This window comes from Centruroides vittatus, unplaced genomic scaffold (genome assembly GCF_030686945.1).
Source record: "Centruroides vittatus isolate TY-2023 unplaced genomic scaffold, ASM3068694v2 contig_1422, whole genome shotgun sequence".
In the NCBI taxonomy this organism is placed as follows: Eukaryota; Metazoa; Arthropoda; class Arachnida; order Scorpiones; family Buthidae; genus Centruroides; species Centruroides vittatus.
In genome coordinates this window covers 373,468-394,068 of record NW_027120892.1, presented here as the reverse complement: position 1 = coordinate 394,068, position 20,601 = coordinate 373,468, and the positions used below count along the sequence as shown (strand labels likewise).

General features: G+C 33.5%; 2 protein-coding genes across 2 annotated transcripts; one reads left to right on the top strand and one right to left on the bottom strand.

Annotated features, from left to right (window-relative positions):
* Positions 1 to 610: 610 nt before the first annotated feature.
* On the bottom strand, positions 611 to 2,950 carry LOC136968262 (uncharacterized). Its single transcript, XM_067262249.1, has one exon. The coding sequence runs from the start codon at positions 2,948 to 2,950 to the stop codon at positions 611 to 613; it is 2,340 nt and encodes a 779-aa protein (XP_067118350.1).
* Positions 2,951 to 6,119: 3,169 nt separating this feature from the next.
* On the top strand, positions 6,120 to 7,600 carry LOC136968261 (S-adenosylmethionine decarboxylase proenzyme-like). The gene is made up of 4 exons (XM_067262248.1): positions 6,120 to 6,183; positions 6,253 to 6,424; positions 6,493 to 6,582; positions 7,202 to 7,600. Exons 2-4 carry the CDS (start codon positions 6,257 to 6,259, stop codon positions 7,334 to 7,336), a joined length of 393 nt encoding a protein of 130 aa, XP_067118349.1. The 5' UTR covers positions 6,120 to 6,183; positions 6,253 to 6,256; the 3' UTR covers positions 7,337 to 7,600.
* The last annotated feature ends 13,001 nt before the right edge of the window (positions 7,601 to 20,601 follow it).

The following is a 20,601-nucleotide window of genomic DNA, read 5'->3' as shown; positions in this document are numbered from 1 at the left end:
TTTTATTTCTTTTTGTTCCTTTTGATTATAATTTTTAATTTTGTATGTGTTTGTTTCATTTAAATTTCATGTATTTGAGAGATGACCATTTATTAAAATGAAATTTCACATACATGAAGTCAAAATATATATATATTTAATTTTTTTTGTATATTTAACATAATTTAAAATTTTTATAGTTCGATTTTATGCTACTACTATATATACTGTAATTTCATGCAGATAATGTGCAATAATATATACTCTGCAGAAAGGTTTTTTTGTTCGATCAATAAATAGCTAGTTATTAGTAAGAAATTACTACTATGCAGAAAATTGCTAGAATGGAAATAAAATCTTCATTTATCCAATATCACTTCCTAAGCCTTTTAAATTTCGGTACTGCATACGAAAATTAACAACTAACGTTTTCGATCGCCTCCGCGATCTTCGTCAGGTTTTATCGACGGTTTTGAAAAAGAATGCAAAAGGAATTATTTCAAAATTCAAACGATCGAATCTCTCCCGCGTGCAATAATTGCGAATGATCTAACAAGCAATTAATCTCCCTGATACCATCATACAAATGTCTCTGTCCATCCATACAGGAATACTACACTATCCTGAGATGCTACCAATGCGGGTGCATTTCGGATACATACCGCCACGCATATGATAATACGTTGCCATCCTTGAAATTAATACATTTCCCCGATTTTGACGCCTTGTAAATCTCAAGGGTCTCCAAGGCCCTGATGCGGTCCGTGTCGAATGACGTTTTAACGAGGCTGGTTTTATCAAAATCCGCCTTTATCTCGGGGTCGGTGGCGTAAGTCGACAGGGCGGTGGTGTGTCTTTTTTTGGCAACGTCATATTTGTGTTCCGAGATCCTTCTTTGAACGGACCTCTTGGTAGACCCGATGTATATTAGGTCCCTTTGGGACCTGTGATCCCTTATCGGGACACTATATACCCCTGGTGCTCTTAGAAAATCCGGTTTATCTTTGGCGTTCCTGAGTAGCGAATAGATCGATTGGGTTCTTGAGTACGCCAACTTGGTGCCCTTCTTCCGCGCTATTTCCTTGTATATGTCCTGCATACCTCTGTTGTACTGGACCACCGTGCGCCGGTTCGGCCCCGAATTGGACCTATCCCGTGTCACCGAAGCGCCAAGTGCCGTGTTTGTATTACGGAAGTTACGCGCTAATCTACGGATGAGGTCGCGTTTATAACCATGGTTAGCGGCTATGTCTTCTATGTGTCGCAGCTCTGTGAGCGTGTCCTCCCATTTAGAATTATGAGTGTACGCCCTCCTAACTAACGCCCTGAACGCCGCAATCTTATATGGATACGGGTCTTCAGACCCAGCAGGTATGTACATAGGTAGGTAGTCGGGCTTGTAATACACCCGCGTTTCAATACTGTTTACCTTGAGTTGAATGGCGACGTCTAAAAAGTGCACATCGGTGCCCGATAGTTGATCTAGTTTAAGCGTTAGCCCATACGGGTTGTCGTTAACACTGCGCAGAAAATCATGGACGTTCGGCTTGTTCTTCCATATGACCATCACGTCATCCACATACCTACGATATAAAATAATATCGTGTGTAAACCTGTGAATGACATCTCTCTCTAACTGCCGTAAAACCAACTCACACAGGTCGCCCGAAATTGGGCTCCCCATGGGGACCCCCCTTTTCTGTAAATACGTGGCGTTGTCGAACCTAAACAGCGAATTGTAGCACACCAGGTGTGCGAGCTCAAGTACGTGTTTGCGGTGTGCTGGTAGGCTATACTTGGTTAGTAGGACGTCCCTAAGGGCGCAAAAGCAAGGTTGGAGTTTAATGGAAGGATATAGAGCCTGAAAATCCAATACCGTGATGTGAGTGTTCTCTGTAACCTGTGTACGCTTCAATTCATCGACCAACTCTCTGGAGTTCTTCACTGTTAAGGGATAATCTTGGAGATGTCCGGCCAATATGCGGTGCAACTCGGTTTCTAGCAACTTCGTAGGGGCTCTAGCCTTATCCAAAATAGGTCTGAGCGCAGGCGTAGGCTTGTGCGTTTTCGCGAAAGCGAAAAGCCTGGGTGTATCCGGCGACGCCACCACCGCCCTGCTTAATCCCTGCGCCTTCGCCAAGGGTGTGCCCGCGAATCGCACAACCCGTGCATGCAACTTGTCTACGTAGTTATCCGCGACCTGCTCACTGTCCGTATCCACGATGTATTGCATCAACATAGCTTTATATGTCTCTTCCTTGAGTAGAACGAGTGCTCTGTTCTTATCCGCCCTTAGTAGAATGATACGCTCCTCTGCAAGCCATTTCTTGGTTCTTCTTATATGCATCCATATGCTGTCTTTTCTACAGCTTCTGTTACAACTTATTCTCATGGCAGCCTTCCATCTGTAATGTTCCTTGAAAACCTCATCCATTCCGCAGACCATTCTTTCAATGTCCGGCATTACTGTGTCCAGCAAGGGTTTATATGAGCCCGGAGTATACATCGGGCCGTGCGCTACCGTTTCGATTAAGTAATGCGGAGGAACTATGCCGTCCCAGCAGACCAGAGGGGTGGGGGGTACACTTTTCTTGTTGGGTTTTTGCTTACTCATTATCCACTGCAATTTCTTCTTGTATCTCCGCGCCAAATTTCTTGCCAATATTTCTTGAAATAAGGCAACTTTTCGATTTTCCAGTTGTAGGTAATCGCGGTGGTGTTCAAAGAGGTCATCTTCCGCTTCTATCACCTTGTCGAGGCAGGAGTATACGCACCTCTTAGATGCTCGAATAGCTTTTCTCAAACACAACCATCTAAGCTTCGGTGTTAAGGATTCGAATCCTAATGGTAGACGTATCCTGTATATAGACATGGGATACACGTTATTCTTCTTGCATTCCAAAAGAAAATTCAGCTTAGCCCTTGCCCTCGTTAGGGCTAACGTTAACTTCTTGTATGTTCTAGCCGGCATAGCTATTTATAGAAAACAATCCTCATACCGTTACTCCAATATCCAATATCACTTCCTAAGCCTTTTAAATTTCGGTACTGCATACGAAAATTAACAACTAACGTTTTCGATCGCCTCCGCGATCTTCGTCAGGTTTTATCGACGGTTTTGAAAAAGAATATACATATATGTTCAACTAAGCATAAGAACTTTTTGGAACAATATTAAATTGCATAAAGAGTAATCAAATAAAAATAGTATTATTATACCTAAAGCTATTGGTGGCAATGATACTATTTTATACTTTTTTGTATTGTATTTTGTGAAGTATTGGTGTGCAAAATTCGAAAAACAATCATTTGTTTTTTGAATTTTGTAAGTTTAAAAATATTGGTTATAATTCTGCCATTAGAACTGAGTTCTAATGGTAGAATTATACCAATATTTTTATTAGAACTCATTAGAACTTTTTTAATACGTTTTTAACCAGACCTCCGAACAGGGTTGAAAACATTTGTTTTGATTAAACTAGTGCTAGAAAAGTGTGTAAGGTGTAATGTGATTGGTTTATTTGTTTCCAGTTTTTCTACAAGTATTTTATACTGTCTCTCCTTTAGCATATACCCTATATCTCATTCAATTAGTTGTACTCTCTCTGGTTACCTTTGCCTATTTACTTTGCCTAGAATTTTGTTGGAAAAACAACTGCAAAAGTTCATCATCTACATTATAATATCTTATCTTAAGTATCAGTACCTCTTTATAGTATTTTATCCATAATGCTTGGTTACTTGCTTATGGGATATTACTCTAATAAATAAAGAATATTTAATTGTATTGGTTTTTGAGTTACTATACTCATTCATCGAGCTACAACCTTGTTTTTACCGAATGCATGATTTCATGTTCAACAATGTCAAGAATTTGCAATCTCACCATCTTGGAATATATATCTTGGAACTGACTCATCTTATGTCTGTGTGTGCTGCTTTTTTGATTAAAATGACAGATGCAAAACAAAAGAGGGCCAATGAGAAGCCCTCTCTTTGATGGTGTTATGTGAGATGATTTTAAGATAATTCAAACACTCTGTTTTTCCTATGTTCTTACCTCGGGTAATTTTGTATTCTAGATACATTGACTGATTATATGGTGCAACTCAACATAGATCAATTTTTGCAGTAGGTAAATAACAATCTGTATGGATTTATTCTTTTACTACGCCTGGAAAGTAGCAGTGCTATACATTTATTGGACTGATACGTCAACTACAAAGATGTACACATTTGTAGCCGGGTCGGAGCAGTCGGCGAGCTACAGCCAATGAAAACTTCGAAACTACAACCAATCAGACTTTGGATATATGAAAAATATTAAATCAATCAAACATAACTTTACTTTATGTATATTTATGATTTATTAAAATTTTTCCTTGTACCTTATTTCTTTCATAACCTCTTAAATTTTAAATGGGAACACATTTGATTTTAATTTATATATTAAAAAACATTATCGACATAATGAGAAAAGATGGTATTATTTAGACTTTTCATAAGAATTTATAAACGAAGTAAGATCATAACTGCAAAGTTTAATCAGGTAGATTAGAAAAATATTTTTAAAAATTACAAAAAATCTTAAAACGATTTCTAACACCCGTTCTGATTGGTCCTTACGAATTGGCCACCGACATATATATAATCGTACTCAATGTGAATGCTTCTACTACTAGTTGGTCTAATTATAGGATCGGTCAGGTTGGATCAGTCAGTCATAGTGTGAAACAGCCCTGAGTCAGCTGCAAAAGACACTGACTTGGACTACACTCTCATCCCTCTCTCACGTAGCAGCCTTACAAATTATATTCGTGACAATATGATCTATCATTGTCCAATTTACGATCAAGATAGACTTATTCTGAAATTAGAAATCTTTACGCTTGGTTTCAGATGGCCATCCATTCGATAAGCTTGTTCAGAAGCCACTGTTTGATGCTTTTTACAATTATGTTCAAAAAATATGGAAGATAAGACTACAGGTAGGCCTCCTACAACGCGGTAAATACGTTCCTTGAAAATACCGCGTTGTGGGAAATCGCGTTATAGGAGACACCAATTTAATACAAAAACTGGGATTCGGTTCTAAAAAGAGAAAAACTGCCTTTTATGGTGTAACATTTTCATCATTTTTTAAATTTATGTACATAAAAAGCTTAAATAAAATTCAACATCATATAAAAACTAAAATGATTATGATTTCAAGTCAAAATCAAAAAGAAACACAATGTTATGCTCACAAATTCAGTCCTCGTCGTCCCTTATTATAGTTGTTCGAGAATGTTTGACTGGCCTTATTTCAAGATCTGAGCTTGTTTCATCAAGTTCCACTGCACTTATGTGATCCGTTGCGATTTTTCTGTTATGTGAAAGATAATTCGTTTCTAAATACCCTAAACCGCGTTGTAAGAAAATTTCTGCATTTTTCCAACCGCGTGGGAGCGAAAACGCGTTGTAAAGGTACCGCGTTGTAGGAGGCCTACCTGTATTTATAATTTCTAGTTTTACATTTTAGTTTTCACTAAAAGCCGAATACTAATTTTATGTTTACTTTGTATTCAATATCATGTACTTTCGTTTATGTATTCTTAGTGTTATACACCCATAGGAGTAGTACACTTATTCTAATAATAAAAAAAAAAAAAAGAGAGAAACCATCACATGGCTTTTCTCCCATGATAAAAAATGTTTAGAGAGTGAGTTTGCTAGAGTTGTTATTCTATCACGTCACACCTGATAGTGTTAGTACAACAAGCGTTCTTAATAGGAACCGCCAAATTCGAAACTCCACACTCAATGAGATCAAAACATAAAAATAAGAATATTACGTAAGACGAGATCTATTCCCCCTACCCCCGAGTAAGAAATTGTAAGAAATCTTGACTCCACACACCCCAAAATACCTTATGTAATATATGGGCAGTCCCTTATATGCTTTCTTCTTGAATTAACCACACTCATTTCAAAAGTTTGATTCTGGTACTCTTCCAAAGTATATTTTTGGTTTTAACTGAAGCACCAAATTTTAAATGCTAATGTTCATGTGCACTTCATTCATTGTTTGAAGTATAAACTTAAAACCCTAAAATCTAATCATTTTCAATTTATGAAGTTTAAATTTCATTACAGGTATCTATATACATTGAATCCATCTGTACAATTTGGAGGAATTCAAGTTCCAGACCAAACTTTGGAGATATCCTTTTCATTAATTTTTTTTCAACTGACATAATAATTTCTTTAAAATATTCCTTAATAAAAACACATTATCATGCAAGATTTAGATCAAAAGATAATGAAAATATTCACAAAAGAAGTGAGTGCATCTGCTAAAGATGCAACTCAGAAGTCAGGAATTGATAAACTGCTACCAGGGGTGACTATTGATGATTTTCTCTTTAATCCATGTGGATATTCTATGAATGGTTTACTGAAAGGAGTAAGTTTTGTTTAATCTTTGAAATTAATTTAAAATTGATGATTAATAATGATCTTATTTATATGTAGGGTTATTACATAACAATTCACATCACACCAGAACCACTTTGTTCATATGTGAGTTTTGAAACTAATATTCCTCAGGTTTGTAATAAATTATAGGTAATTTGGTTTATTTATGTAATTCAACTTCAGTCTTATCGACAAAATCTACAATAAGACAAGTCTTGCCAAAACACACATTTTATTTCTTAATATTAAACTTTTCTAACGGTGTAGTTTCGAAATGCATTTTGTAACTAGGATGTTGCAAAAAAGTTGAGGATTTGAGAAATGTTTTGACAAGACTTGTTACTGTAGATTGTCACAGCAGTGTTTTTGAATGTTTTTCTTATCCATGGACCAGTAAAATTATGAATAATTTTGCATGGACCAATAATTATATGCAACTATGAATTATGCTTATCTACCGTTTCTGTATGTAATTGTAGATTACTATTTAAATGTCATCTGTAATTAACTGTGCCAGTGTCGGTATGATCAAAAAGTTTTCTGTGGACGCAGTGCTAGTTTGAAAAATATCAGTCCATAGACCAATAATTGAAAAACACTGGTATAGAGCCGTGGTTCTCAATTTTTTTGAAGTCAGGGAATACTAAACTTTGACATCCCCCCACAGTAAGCATTTTGCAAAAGCATTTTGGCAAATAAGGTATGTAATTTAAGGGTTAGTTTTATAATTCATTTTTAAATTGACAAACCTTTCTTTCTAATTTAGTTGTCTCTGGCCATCAACACACACAATGAATTTCACTGTGCCGAATTTCGTAACTACTGTCGTACAGAACTACAGTTTTGCCGCTTCAAGAATTACGATCTGACCTACACCCTCTTTGCCAAAGCTCCCAGTTGAGGACGAATGAAACACCTTACTGGACATACCTCATTGTTTAATGTTTTTCTCTTTTGTAGCCCTTTGCCCATAAGTAAATTTTACAGTCTCTTACTTCCACACATGTTATGGGGAAGAATATCGTGATCCATCTTTTCATATTTTGTGGTAAAGGCTGTAAGCTTTGTTTTGATTGGTCTTGGTGAAATGAATGACAGATCAATCACAAATTCGAGCTCGTTTAGAGTGGTACAATGCGTCAGACTTCAGCAAATTCCGGCGTGCTCATACTTAAGTCTGAAATTCCCTGGTAAAATTGCGTAAGGGAGGAAAATATTTATTGGTGAGAGAGGAGAAGCCATTGGAAATTATTTTATATATATATATATATGTTTTTTCTTTGCACTTTATATGTACAGTATATTATATAATATGTATTATATATGTAGATTTAGAAAATAATTTTGAAGATTTCGAAACATTTTTGTAGCTAAACTTTAGAAGTAACTTTTTCAAATGAGGTATTTCCAGATAAGGTGATTTTTCAACTGTATAATTCTTTATAAATTCTGGATGTTAACTGGTAATAAAATAAATTATTTCAAAATGTTTTGAGGTTTAGATCATTGTCTAAAAATTATTATAAAATTAATATACAAACAAGAATTTATTTATTGTGATATCGTCACAATACTGAGTTGCAATTTTTTGTGAATGTTCTCAATTTTTTAGTAATGTCTTGCCTCCGCACATCATACTTTTGTTGATAGATGATTGGCAAGACTATTGCTATCTCAGTTCAGGGAAAATTTTGAATTGAAATAACGGCTTCTGTACAAACTTCCGGTTTGTACAGAAGCCGTCATTTTGTTTTTGTCCCTTGCTTAACTCTGATTCGATATAAAGCAGTCTGCTCGAAGCCTTAAAAAAGCTCAGAATTTACGCCGATTTAAATTCTCGCAAAATTTCATTGATTCGTATATAATAAGATTGTGAGAGGCAGACAATAGGTTAATTAAATTGTTTAAATTAAATGTCAGAAGGTCAAAACGGAAAAGAATGACGAAATGTGAAAAAACCCACAGGTCTTATGTCATTCGATTTCTTAAAGAACATATTTAAAATGACCACCTTTGGTGGCAATACAATCGTATATAGTTGAGCGTGGTATTGTGGATGGCGCACAAAAAACACTAATCAGTGAAGGATTGAAATGAAAAAAACGTCCTTTACACAATAATTGAGAAGCACTAGTCTATTGTATTTTGCATACTTAAACCAAAAACAGTCTTAGTTGCTGCGAGGTGTCATCTATCCTGACGTAGTCATCGCCGAAGCGATGTCGACCCTTCGGTCAAGTGGTGCGGAAGCATAGGGGGCTCTTCGCGCATTGTCACACAAATAATCTTCGAATATTTTATATTTATACAAATAAATCTTACAATTCTTTAGACGTTTACGAGATTTTGTATTTTCATTTAAAATTCCGACATTTTACTTAGAATAAATTTTAGCCTAAATGTAATTTTATATAATTGTAATACCGGACTGCAATTTTTAATCATATTTAAACTTTATTTAATTTCAAATATATACTCTTGATTTTAGTAGTATCTCGCCCCTGTACATCATACTTTTCCTGTTAACAATCCAGTCATGCCGGTCAATTATCTAACTCCGTTCAGAGAAAAATATTTGAATTGATATAACGTGACTTCTGGTCGAAGCCGTAAGTTTGTATACAGCTAATCGGAAATTAAGAAGTACAAATTAAATTCTGTACACTTCGTTTTAAAAGATATTTATTTCTTTTTATTATCAATTATAAATACACAAGTATCTTTAAAAGAAATAAATGTGTTTTTTTGAATTTAAGCAAATTGATTTATTTGTCTTCAGTGTATCAACTATTTGTATAACAGTCTGTGGTGTATGATATAACCTTCTAACCATTTGAATTTCATTATCATTAAAACCATAATTCTCCAGTATTTTCCATAAAATCTCTCTATTTACAGTATCAAAAGCTTTCTGAAAGTCTTGCTCAAGCTTTCAAAACCATCTATTACTGATATTACTGACCCTACATTATTTTCTTCTTCCTCATTTTTTCTACTCTTTTCCATATTTTCCTTTTTCTCCTTTCTTTCCTCTTCCTTTTTCTCCTCTCTAATTTCACTTATTGTTCTGGGTCTGCATTTTCCCATTTCAACAAATGATCTCACTGGACATATCTCTCCCTCATGTTCATCATTTGTCGCTCTGAACACAAATTGATTTATTTGTCTTGAGAATAAATCCAATTAAAGTTTGAAAACATTCATAGAATGTAGAAAGAATCTTTGTTAATTTAGTTTCTTAATTTAGTAAAAATTTCAGAATAATTATCATCTTCATTTTCATCATTTATCATTTAAAATTTCGAGTTAATTAACTGTTGATTCATAAACTCCATAAGGTTAAGTACACGGACACTTGGCAATGTTTATCAAAAAATTTATTTCAGTCGTTTCGTACACCTGTGTTTGTGGAGGTTTCGGGCTGCATAGGCCCCTCTTCAGCCGACTAAAAAATATCAGAAAAGACTTGATATCTTTAAGGATTTTCTCCGGAAATCTATGCAGTTTACATTATCACATAACTGCGGTCTCTGCCGGTTCTTGCAAAAGGTCTGGTAAGGTTAAAACCGACACGAATCAGTTACAGTTAATTCTATATTATTTGGCGTAAATCCGTACTGTTAAACAGTCGATACATACCTCTATGGATACTATATGTACACGTTCTTCTTTCACCACTATCTTACAAGACATAAAAAATATTTTGAACAAACCAGTAGGGTTTCGCGAACCCTACTGGGCAATCGGATGTTTTAGAGGGAATGGGGAGGGGGGAATGGGGAAATGGGAAGGGGGAGAGGGGAGAGGGAGAGAGGGCATTAGAGGGAATGGGGAGGGGGAAAAGAATGGGGGAATAAGGAAGGAGGGGAAATGGGGGAATAAGGAAGGAGGGGAAATGGGGGGAATGGGAGAGGAAGGGGGAATGGGGAAGGGAGGGAGGGAAGAAGGGCATTAGAGGGAATGGGGGAGGGAGGGAGAGAGGGCATTAGAGGGAATGGGGAAAGAAATGAGGGAGGGCATTAGAGGGAATGGGGAGGGGGGAAAAGAATGGGGGAATGGGGAAGGAGGGGAAATGGGGGGAATGGGAGAGGAGGGAGGGAAAGAGGGCATTAGAGGGAATGGGGGAGGGAGGGAGAGAGGGCATTAGAGGGAATGGGGGAGGGAAGAGGGAGGGCAGTAGAGGGAATGGGGAGGGGGGAAAAGAATGGGGGAATGGGAGAGGGAGGGGGAATGGGGAAGGGAGGGAGGGAAAGAGGGAATTAGAGGAAATAGGGAGGAGGGAGGGCATTCAAATGTTTTAGAGATGTTCCTCTTCGAATGTTTTAAATGTCAAGAGGAACGTCTCTAAAACATTCGAATATAAAGTTCGTGAAACCCTACTGGTTTGTTAAAAATATTTTTTATCTCTTGTTAGACAGAGGTCAAAGAAGAATGTTTACATATTGTTTAATGTTTACAGTTGTAAACAAGCTCACGGAGTTGTAGAAAATGATGGAATGCACTACATAATAATAGTGAGTATATTTGACTAAACAATGTGAAAATAGATACAAACTTAAGATCTTTCCGATACTGAAACAATCAGACCAATGAAAAAATAAAATAATGTAAAAATGTTTTATGTTGGTATTATATTTTTTAGTCGGCGGAAGAGGGGCCTACGTGGCCCTAAACGTACACAAAAACAGGTGTATGTACCACTGAAATAAATTTTTGATTGACATTGCCAAGTGTCCGTGTACCTAAACCTTATGGAGTTTATGAATCAACAGAAATTAACGACACGATTTCGAAATTCGATAAATTAACTAATTTTAATCAATTAGTTCAGTTCTGTCTGAAAAAGTAATGATAAAATTTTATAAGTATTTATTTGCAGAAATTTATTATTTAAATTTGAAAAGTTTAAAAGTTTATTGCTTTTTAAAAGCGATTTAAGAATTATTTTTAATTTTTCGTTATAAATGATTCAACTCGACAGGATAAATGTAACCTTAATTAACTTTTATCACGTGAATGTAGTATAAAACATAAAAATCCTTGACATACCTTTATAATTATCAATAGTTTTACTTAGATGATGACTTGCAACAGGATAAAATGTAGGATGGAAGTTTTCTAAAAAACTGGATGAAAACATCCATGCAAGTTGTTGTTTTCTAGAAACAGTAAATGTTTTCATAAATCAAAAATAATAAAAGCAATTTCAAATATCATGTAAATATATCATCAAATTATACTGTTTAGAGCAGCGGTTCCCAACCAGTGGTCCGTAAGAGCTAAAAATATGGTCCGCGAAAGATTTAAAACTTTTATTCATTTGAAATTATTATTCCCACATTGATACAAACCGAATTTAATTTTTACTAAAAATGTTGTTTTCTATTATAATAGTACTGTTAAAGCATGTTACTCTTTAGTTTAACGATTATGAATGTTAAAAGTTTTGATTAAAGTTTATTTTTAGATTGACACAGTTTATTTTTCTTAAACCTTGTGGTCCCTGCTAACAACAATGAAATCAAAGTGGTCCCTGGTCAAGAAAAGGTTGGGAACCGTGGTTTAGAGTCTATGTAGAATTTCAAATTATTCAAATTTACAAAATATAAATAATTAAACAATAATGAAATAATTCAAATATAGAATAACCAAGAGTGAAATGTTTTAATAATATTAATGACTTGAAAAGCTGCTGTTTATTCCAATATTTATCAATAACAAGTAAATGTCAACAATTACTTTAATTATTAAGCATTTCCAAATGTAAATGAAATTACTTTAATTTTTCAATTACCAACAAAACAACATTTAAAATCAGTTTATAAATTATAAATTTATAAACAGTTTATAAATTAAGGAATAAATTTAAAATATTTACTAACCTCTTCATATTCGTCATCACTGAGTGAATTTTCATTGTTATGACTTTCAATTTCTCCGAAATTAACGCTTTTCATCGTCTTTATTCCTTTTTCGTTGGTGTTCTGTTTCCATTCTACATCTAAAGATAAATTTTATATTTTAAATCTTATTTTTTCTTAATTTAAATTTACAATGCTGTTATTAAATAAAAACGAAATGATTAAAAACATATAATACAGCAGGATATTAATATTTTTCTTCAATTTCCGATAACATTGAATTTCAGAAATATCTTGAAAAATAATAATCCAATAAAGACTAGAATTGTGCAGAGTCATACAGGATTTATTGAATTTCAGATATTAACAAATAAATATAATGTAAAAACACGGAGTTGTAGAAAATGATGAAATGCACTACATAATAATAGTGAGTATATTTGACTAAACAATGTGAAAATTTAAGATTCTTAAGATCAAACTTAAGATCTTTCCGATACTGAAAAAATCAGAGTAATGAAAAAATATAATAATTTAAACACAAATATAAAAAATTAACTCTAATTTTCAGCATATAATCCACGAGATGTGTTTGAAAGTCAATTTGTATACTATTAATTTTACAAAATTTGGTAAGTTATAACTACTCATTACACAGAAAATTAAAGTAATTTTTGTTTGTGTACAAACAGATTTAAAAAAGAACTCTATTTCGAAAATATTGAACAAGCATCTAATCAAATAATTCCCGGAAGTATAACAACTTCTGTCCCAACAAAATGTGTGACGTCAATGCCAGGGATCGAAATCATTTTTCTGAGACAATGGCAAATTTTCTGACTGAAGAATTCGAATATTACTGCTGATGTCAAAATCATACAAGCGTTTATTGTATATTTATGTGCTAACTGCAATTTCGCACTTTTATTCAGAGTATATAAAACACATGAAATTTTTCAACATTTGTTTTGATGGCTCTCTGTGAAATCTATAGTAAATGTGTAAAAATTCTATAACAGACGATCAATAGTGTGCGCATTATCATTATCGTATCAAATGAAAATTATTTATTATGTACGAAAATAAATATTTGACAAAATAATGAATTACAATCTAAACGTTAAGATAATACCACTTCTTGTAACTATTCAGTTTGGTTGCTGAAATAATGTAAATATTCTTGCCAAGGAGTAATTATTCAATGTCTAATAAATTCATACTGTATATAATGTAAATTAAACTGTGCTTTAAAAGTGACAATTATAAAAAACAAAAGATTTTTTTGCATTGAATAGATGTTGCCCCTGTCACAGTAAAATCCTGATTTATTTTTTATTTTGAATAATTATGGTAATAATATTAAACAAATACATAAAAAGTAAATGTAAAAATATAAATGTTAAGCTTTGTAATTTAGAAAAATATGTTAGAATTATTAACGATGTGTTTTACGTGTAATAGCAATTTGTTAACAATTTTGAAATGAAATAATAATTTTAACCAACGTTGAGTGAAAGAAATAAAATAACGTAAGATGTCATCTATTTGTAATCTTACCTGCTTGAAATTCTTTGACTCCAAATGATTTTTCCAAGTATTCATCATCGTGTGCTGCATCACCATCCTTATCACTTGTTGATATTTGTTGGTATGTTAATGTTTCGGTGATATCATTGATGCAATCATGGTTTTCATTTCCATTATCAATCGTATTTGGTGTCGATGTTGATAAATTGACGTCGACATTAATTTCATCAATTTCTTCGATTGCATTGTCACTATATACGACGTTTGCATCGTTTTCCAATAAGTCATTCTCGACGTCATATTCATCTTCTTCCTCAATTACTTCTTTTACCAAACTATATTTTTCTAAATATATAAATGCCCTTTTCAAAGGCCTGTCAAAATAATCTTCACGATCACATGCTTTTATAAGTTCTCGTGAACATTCCAAATCCTGATTTTTCTGTAAAATACAATATCGAAATTTGTTTTTATCCTTAATTTAACATAAAACAATAAGAAAATCTAAATTCAAGAGTTTATTGTAGATTAATTAATATAAAGAATCTTAAAATGTTTTTCTTTTTCTATCAACTCCCAGAACATTTGTATAATTATAAATAAATAATGTAAAGCTGATCGAAATAAAAATTTTTACAAGATTCTGAATTATTATAGCAATGTTGTACTTGTGAATAATTAATAAATTAGTTTCCATGAATTTAATTATATTTATACTTACAACTGGATTTAATTCTCTGTAATCTGAATCAGCAGATATATGTGTGATTGTACTCTCAATGATTGTGTTTATATTTATTTCCAGTTCGTTCAGTTGTAAAATATTCGTATCTTTATTAAAATCTGCAGCACGGTTTTCATCAATGACAGCTGCAGACGGCTGATTTAAATCAGGCTTAATTTGGCTATCAGAAACTGAAGAATAACAAAAAGAAAAAGCATAAAATAATTAGTCAAATTTACTTTAATTAATATTCATATATGTAGGATTACATTGAGAAATAAAATCATAAAATTAATTTATATTTGCACAAATCTATTCTATGCTCAAAATGTTGTATACAGAAAATTAAAGCAGATTTAAATATCATTAATGACAGTCAGAAATATTGATTTATTCTTCTTTTTATATGTACTGTGGCCTATACGTATAGTTTCTTATTCGTTGCAATTAAAAAGTTTAACTTGAAGACAATCGAAACTAAATTTCTACGCTAATTTTTGAGAATTAATTGTAAATTCGCGCAAGTTGTTCTCCCTTTTTAATTGAAAGAAATCAAGAGGAAATGTAGTTGCGATTCATATCATAATGTGCTATATAATATTTTCATTGATTATTTTAAACCTTCCGTTAAAAAATTACGATTAATACAATTTTTTAATATACATCATTCACATACCGATAAATAATTCTTTAATTATGTATATATATAAAACTAATTGATTGACTTACTTAAAAAATTCATTTTTTACTAAAGAAATCGCTGTCGAATTATAAATAGCTTCGAAAATAATAGAATCGCTTTCGACAATGGTCAAAATATACTATTAACATTTATTGTTAATGCGACAATAAAAAAAGTTTATAGTTATGCTCAGAACAGCGCGTGCGTTGAGCATTACGCTCGAGCTAAAGAACACATTCATAATTTTCATGCTCTTCAACTTCATATTGTCTTTTTAAAAATTCACTGATTGACTGTTTCATTCAATACTTAAGGGTATTCTTTGTGTACCTCTAGCTGTACGTGTTACACATCTATTCACATAATTTTAAGATCGTCTTAAATCAGTGGCGTTCTGTCCTTGGGAAGTCCTGTCATTGGCGTTCTGTCCTTTAGAAAGTCCATGTTGCGCGATTATTTTCATATTTTAACGTACTTTGAATTAATTAAAATTAATATTTTATTATAACCGCATTATGTATCTTATTACAAATTTCAATACTACATGTGAAGAAAACGATAAGGTTGCTAGAACTACCTTCATAGAATTGGGCGTACAGGGAGGTTCGGAAAATCTGGAATTGCCGTAAACGTGATAGATGGAAAAAGAACATTGGACATGTTAGAAAAAATTGAGGATTGCTTCAGTAAGTGAAATGTGATAATTATACTGGTCTTCATGTTTTCTTTAACACGTAAATGTGTGCAGAAAAACAAATATTACAATTGTTATTCTGAACACTCAAAAATATTTTTTATTTTTAGATCTTTGTTAAATTAATTTAAACAAATACTATTTAAAATAAGTGTAATGTAGAAAGTGATTGCAAGTACAATTCTTTGGCCGAAACTTTAGCAAATTCCTAGTAAATTTTTGAATTTTTAAGTTTGAACACAAATGAAAATTTTCAACGTGACGAATTTTCAGTTTCAGAGCGCAAGATCACCCGATTGGATGCCGAAGACGTGGACCAAATCGAAAAACTCGAACAGGATTGAGTCCTAGGATACGACTTGTGCCGTAAAATTTTGCATATTTTGTCAACTTTGTAAAAAGAATATCATTTAAAAAATATAAATTTTTACGAATGGAATATAGCTGTGTAAAATAGACACGAAAGATAATCCTGAAGCTTTTTATATTAAGTGCATTTTTGTAAATTTCGCAAGTTGGCATTTTATACACGTAAACACATTTTACGGATTCGTCTGAAATTATATTTCCATGTTTGATGTGACGAAAGCATACCGAGCTTTAATTTGTATGTGATTATCAGTAAACGGATAATCTAAAATAATCAATGGTATTGTTTTAAATACACTTTCCCGTGAGAAGGTCGCCTTACAGATGCTGTATAGTGTTTTTTACTGGGAAAGATTTTTAGTTGTAAATAAAATTATTGACTTTGATGATAATTGTGGCTTAAGTTTTCCTATTTGTTAATTTTCTGGTATTTATTTAGTGCAAAACAGAATAGGGCGCAACTTCTACATCTGCATCTAAATCAGTAATGTGGGTAGCAGTTGGAAGTCGTCTTCTTTTACATTTTCTTCTTTTCATTCCATATTGTGTATCTTTAAATTTCTAAATACAGGTATACTTCGTCTTACGTCGGTAATTGGTTCCAGGAGAGGCGACCTAAGTCGAAAAACGACGTAAGTCGAATTTACTTGTGTAGTTACGACGTAAGTCGTAGTTTCGACTTACGTCGTAACTAAACGCCAATAATGAGCACTTAAAGACCGCTAAATAAGACGACAACACAGAAACACAGATGTTTTCGTGTTTCGTTCTCTAGGATTTATGATGATTATACTAACATTTACTGTAAATGTACATACTTTAATATGATTTTATGTACTTTTAACGCTTTTCTAGTGATATTACGACTTCAATATTTATGGCGGACGGATGTAAAGTCGAATAAAATGACTTAAACTTGACTTTTATTTTTCCATATACTTTTTTGACAAAAGACGTATAATCGAGAACGACGTAACTCGAAACGATGAAGAAGAAGAAACGACGTAACTCGAGGTATACCTGTATTTTCGTGAACTTCACATCAACTTTTCCTTTGAGAAACCATTCAGAAAGTTGCGCACTTTTTTTACAGTAATCTATTGATCATCTTTGGATAGATTTTTGGTTTCTAGACTGTATATCACTCCCGTTAAAGATTTGAAGCTGTGGACAGCGAACAGTTTCACATCCCCGTTCTCAGTGCTGGATTAACCAATAGATAAATATGACAGATTTCTAGAGCGTAATTCGGAGGGCCCAGTTTCAATAGAGAATCATTCTCTGTTTTAAAACGAGTAAAAAATTATTTAAGAAATTCAATAGGACGGAAAAAACTATGGTCTTTAGCAATGCTTGTTGTAGAAAACGATACTCTTGAACGGCTAGATTTCAAAGATATTATTGATCTATTTTCTGAAATGAAAATCCGAAAATGAAAAAATTTCAATTGTTTAAAGGCTGATTAATGACTATAATTATACATATTTTTCGTTTTGCCAGAAACTTTTACATTTCGTCTAGGGCTCGCTAGAGGCTATTCCGGCACTTCCTGTGTTGTACAGTTTCTTTTACCTACTTTACAATTTTAGAATCATCAAGTCTTAAGATGAATTTCTTTATCTTCCTGTAGTTCTCAGAGTGAAAAACAGCTGTCTCAATCCATACCACCACCTGGTGTCAACAGGCGCTCGTGGTAATGGTAGTTCTTGAGTTCACAGTACAACTGAATTCTTGCTGATATTTTCTTTAAGATTATTCAGGTTTGAAATTAACTCATTTGCAATCGAGTATTCCAGTCGGATGGTTTCAAGCATACTATGCAGTGCTTGTGCAACGCATGCGACATGCTTTGTGTTCGAGGAAAGAGATTTTTTTAAAAATTAAAGATTAGTCTAATATTTTTCAGAGCATTTTGACTATTTCATTTATTGGTTCTGCAAATTAGTCATGAAAATTGAGTATTAATGTGATGAACAGTCATATTTGTATTAGGTATTTTTTTAAAACTCTTTCCACCCTGTAGGTACTAAAAGTTCCTTTTACAAGTTCATTATGGATTCGGCCAGGCCCACAATGGGGCGGCCGGGTGGTGAGGGACGGGGCCCGGACATATCCGGACGGATCCGTTTGGATTTGATCCGGGGTCCCCAGAGCTGTAGGCTGCCATCTTGACTGCTCGGCCATCTGGCCGTCTATATTAGATATTTCCCGCAGGTGTGTCAACTTTCTGCCTTCAAGTGTCATGGCGGACGCACGTTCAATTCGCTTCAAAGATGGAGGCAGGGGCGGACTGGCCATGTGGAAAATGTGGAAAATTCCACACGGGCCGTATACAATTTGGGCCGTTTTTCTAAATATGTACATAATATACCGTCTTGTTCGGTTTTATTTTTTAAAAAAAATTCATTTATTTTTTTCGTTAAGTAAGATAAATTTTAATTTTTAGGTGTAATATAGATATATGTGTAGGCCTTTATCGTTTTACCCGGCCCTACCAGAGGCCGAAGTTAAATTAGTCCAGCCGACCCGAGTCCAAACTACATTGGCCGACTCGGCCCAAACAAAGCATCCTAGGAGAAAAATAATCAAAACAGACAAAGTTGGTCATTTGTTTACGTTGCTAGAAACTATTCACCACCCCTATGAATCTTTGGAAGCACGAGTTACTGGTTTTTCACCCAGCCACCAAAACGTTGATTGCAATCATAACAGATTTAATGGCCAATTATATCATTTCCTTTATTTTAGATAAGTAAAAATGTTATTCAATAATAATTTCTCTATATTCCAAACGATTTAATTAAAAATAATCTATTTTTTAGATTCAGCTAACTAATCTTTAGTTTGCCATTCACTCACAATGGCGTTGATGGGCCACCTGCGGCGTTGATGGGCCACCAAATGGCTGATGGGCAACCTGCGGCGTCGAACATAATATTACAAAACAATATAACGCTATATAAAATAAAAATTTAAAATACTGACATCTAGTCGTTTGTAATCGCACTAAATACCAAGAGCCCTCTTCGTACATATATTCGACGCAACTAGAGTTGGTCCTTGGGTTGGTTAATTTTTGCGTCTTTAAGGGATGATAGAATTGTGTACAAATGCACGTATACTTTCGTAGACTGTCCATACGCGCTTGACCCCTTTTCAAGACTAAGTGAAGTCCAAGCGAGTATACGTATGTACTGTACAGTACATTCGTAAACAATTCTATCATCCTTTAACTAAAGACGCAAAAATAAACCAACCCGAGGGCCAACCCTAATTGAAAAGACTATCTGGTATTTTAACCCGACTTCACTGGACACTTCATATAGAGCTGTAAAGTGTTACTACAGTTTAATCCAGAAGCAACTCAATATTATTTCAGAATTGCAACATTTTAAATCGTCACGGAATATTTTAAAGGAAAATGTCAGTGAAACTTTTATAAAATTAAACGAAAATGAACATTCTACTGATGATCAACTAGAAAACGATAAAGATTCGATTTCATCCTCTTACTGCAAAGCTTGCAAAAATTGTCCTATTTGTTGTTATAATATATTATTCGGATATAACGTGTTAAATGGTGCTTATTCTACACTTGGTCAAGCATACAAATATTTACTATCTATGTCTGTAACACAAGTGTCCTGTGAACGGAGCTTTTCTACGTTAAAATTCATTAAGATCAAGTATCTCGCAAGAAAATCTAGAAGCTTTCGTGTTAATGTCAACGGAGAAGGATATTTTAAATGAAATAGATTCTGATGATGTCATTAATATTATTGCTCGACAAAGCAAACTTCTAAATAAAAAATTAATGTTCTAGACTTGTGCTTTTTGCAATTTTTGTCAATGTTGTATTTTGAATATATTTAAATATAAATAGAAAAAAGTCATTTTTTTTATTTATGGGCTGAGCCGGTAATGATTTTTTCCACACAGAAATTTTAAGGTCAGTCCGCCCCTGGATGGAGGCCCGGTTCGGTGTCCAGTAGTTATATATCGTTGGGCCCGACATATCAAAAGCAACGAAAGCTTATGGAAGAAAGGCATTATCGGTTGCCGCAGGGCAGAAAGAATTAAAAATGAAAAAAAATTATTTAAGAGAAAGTCATTTTTTTAAATGCAATTCTAATATAATGACAGTAGTTTTAATTACAGAACTTTGTATGAATTTAAATTATATTTATATTTATTATTGAAAAAATTATCAATTATTTACTAATTAATAATTCCATTAAAAATTCTACAATGTAAGAAGTAAAGATGGCGCTTTAGTAGGCAACTCTTCTTTGACTTCACGTGGAAACGA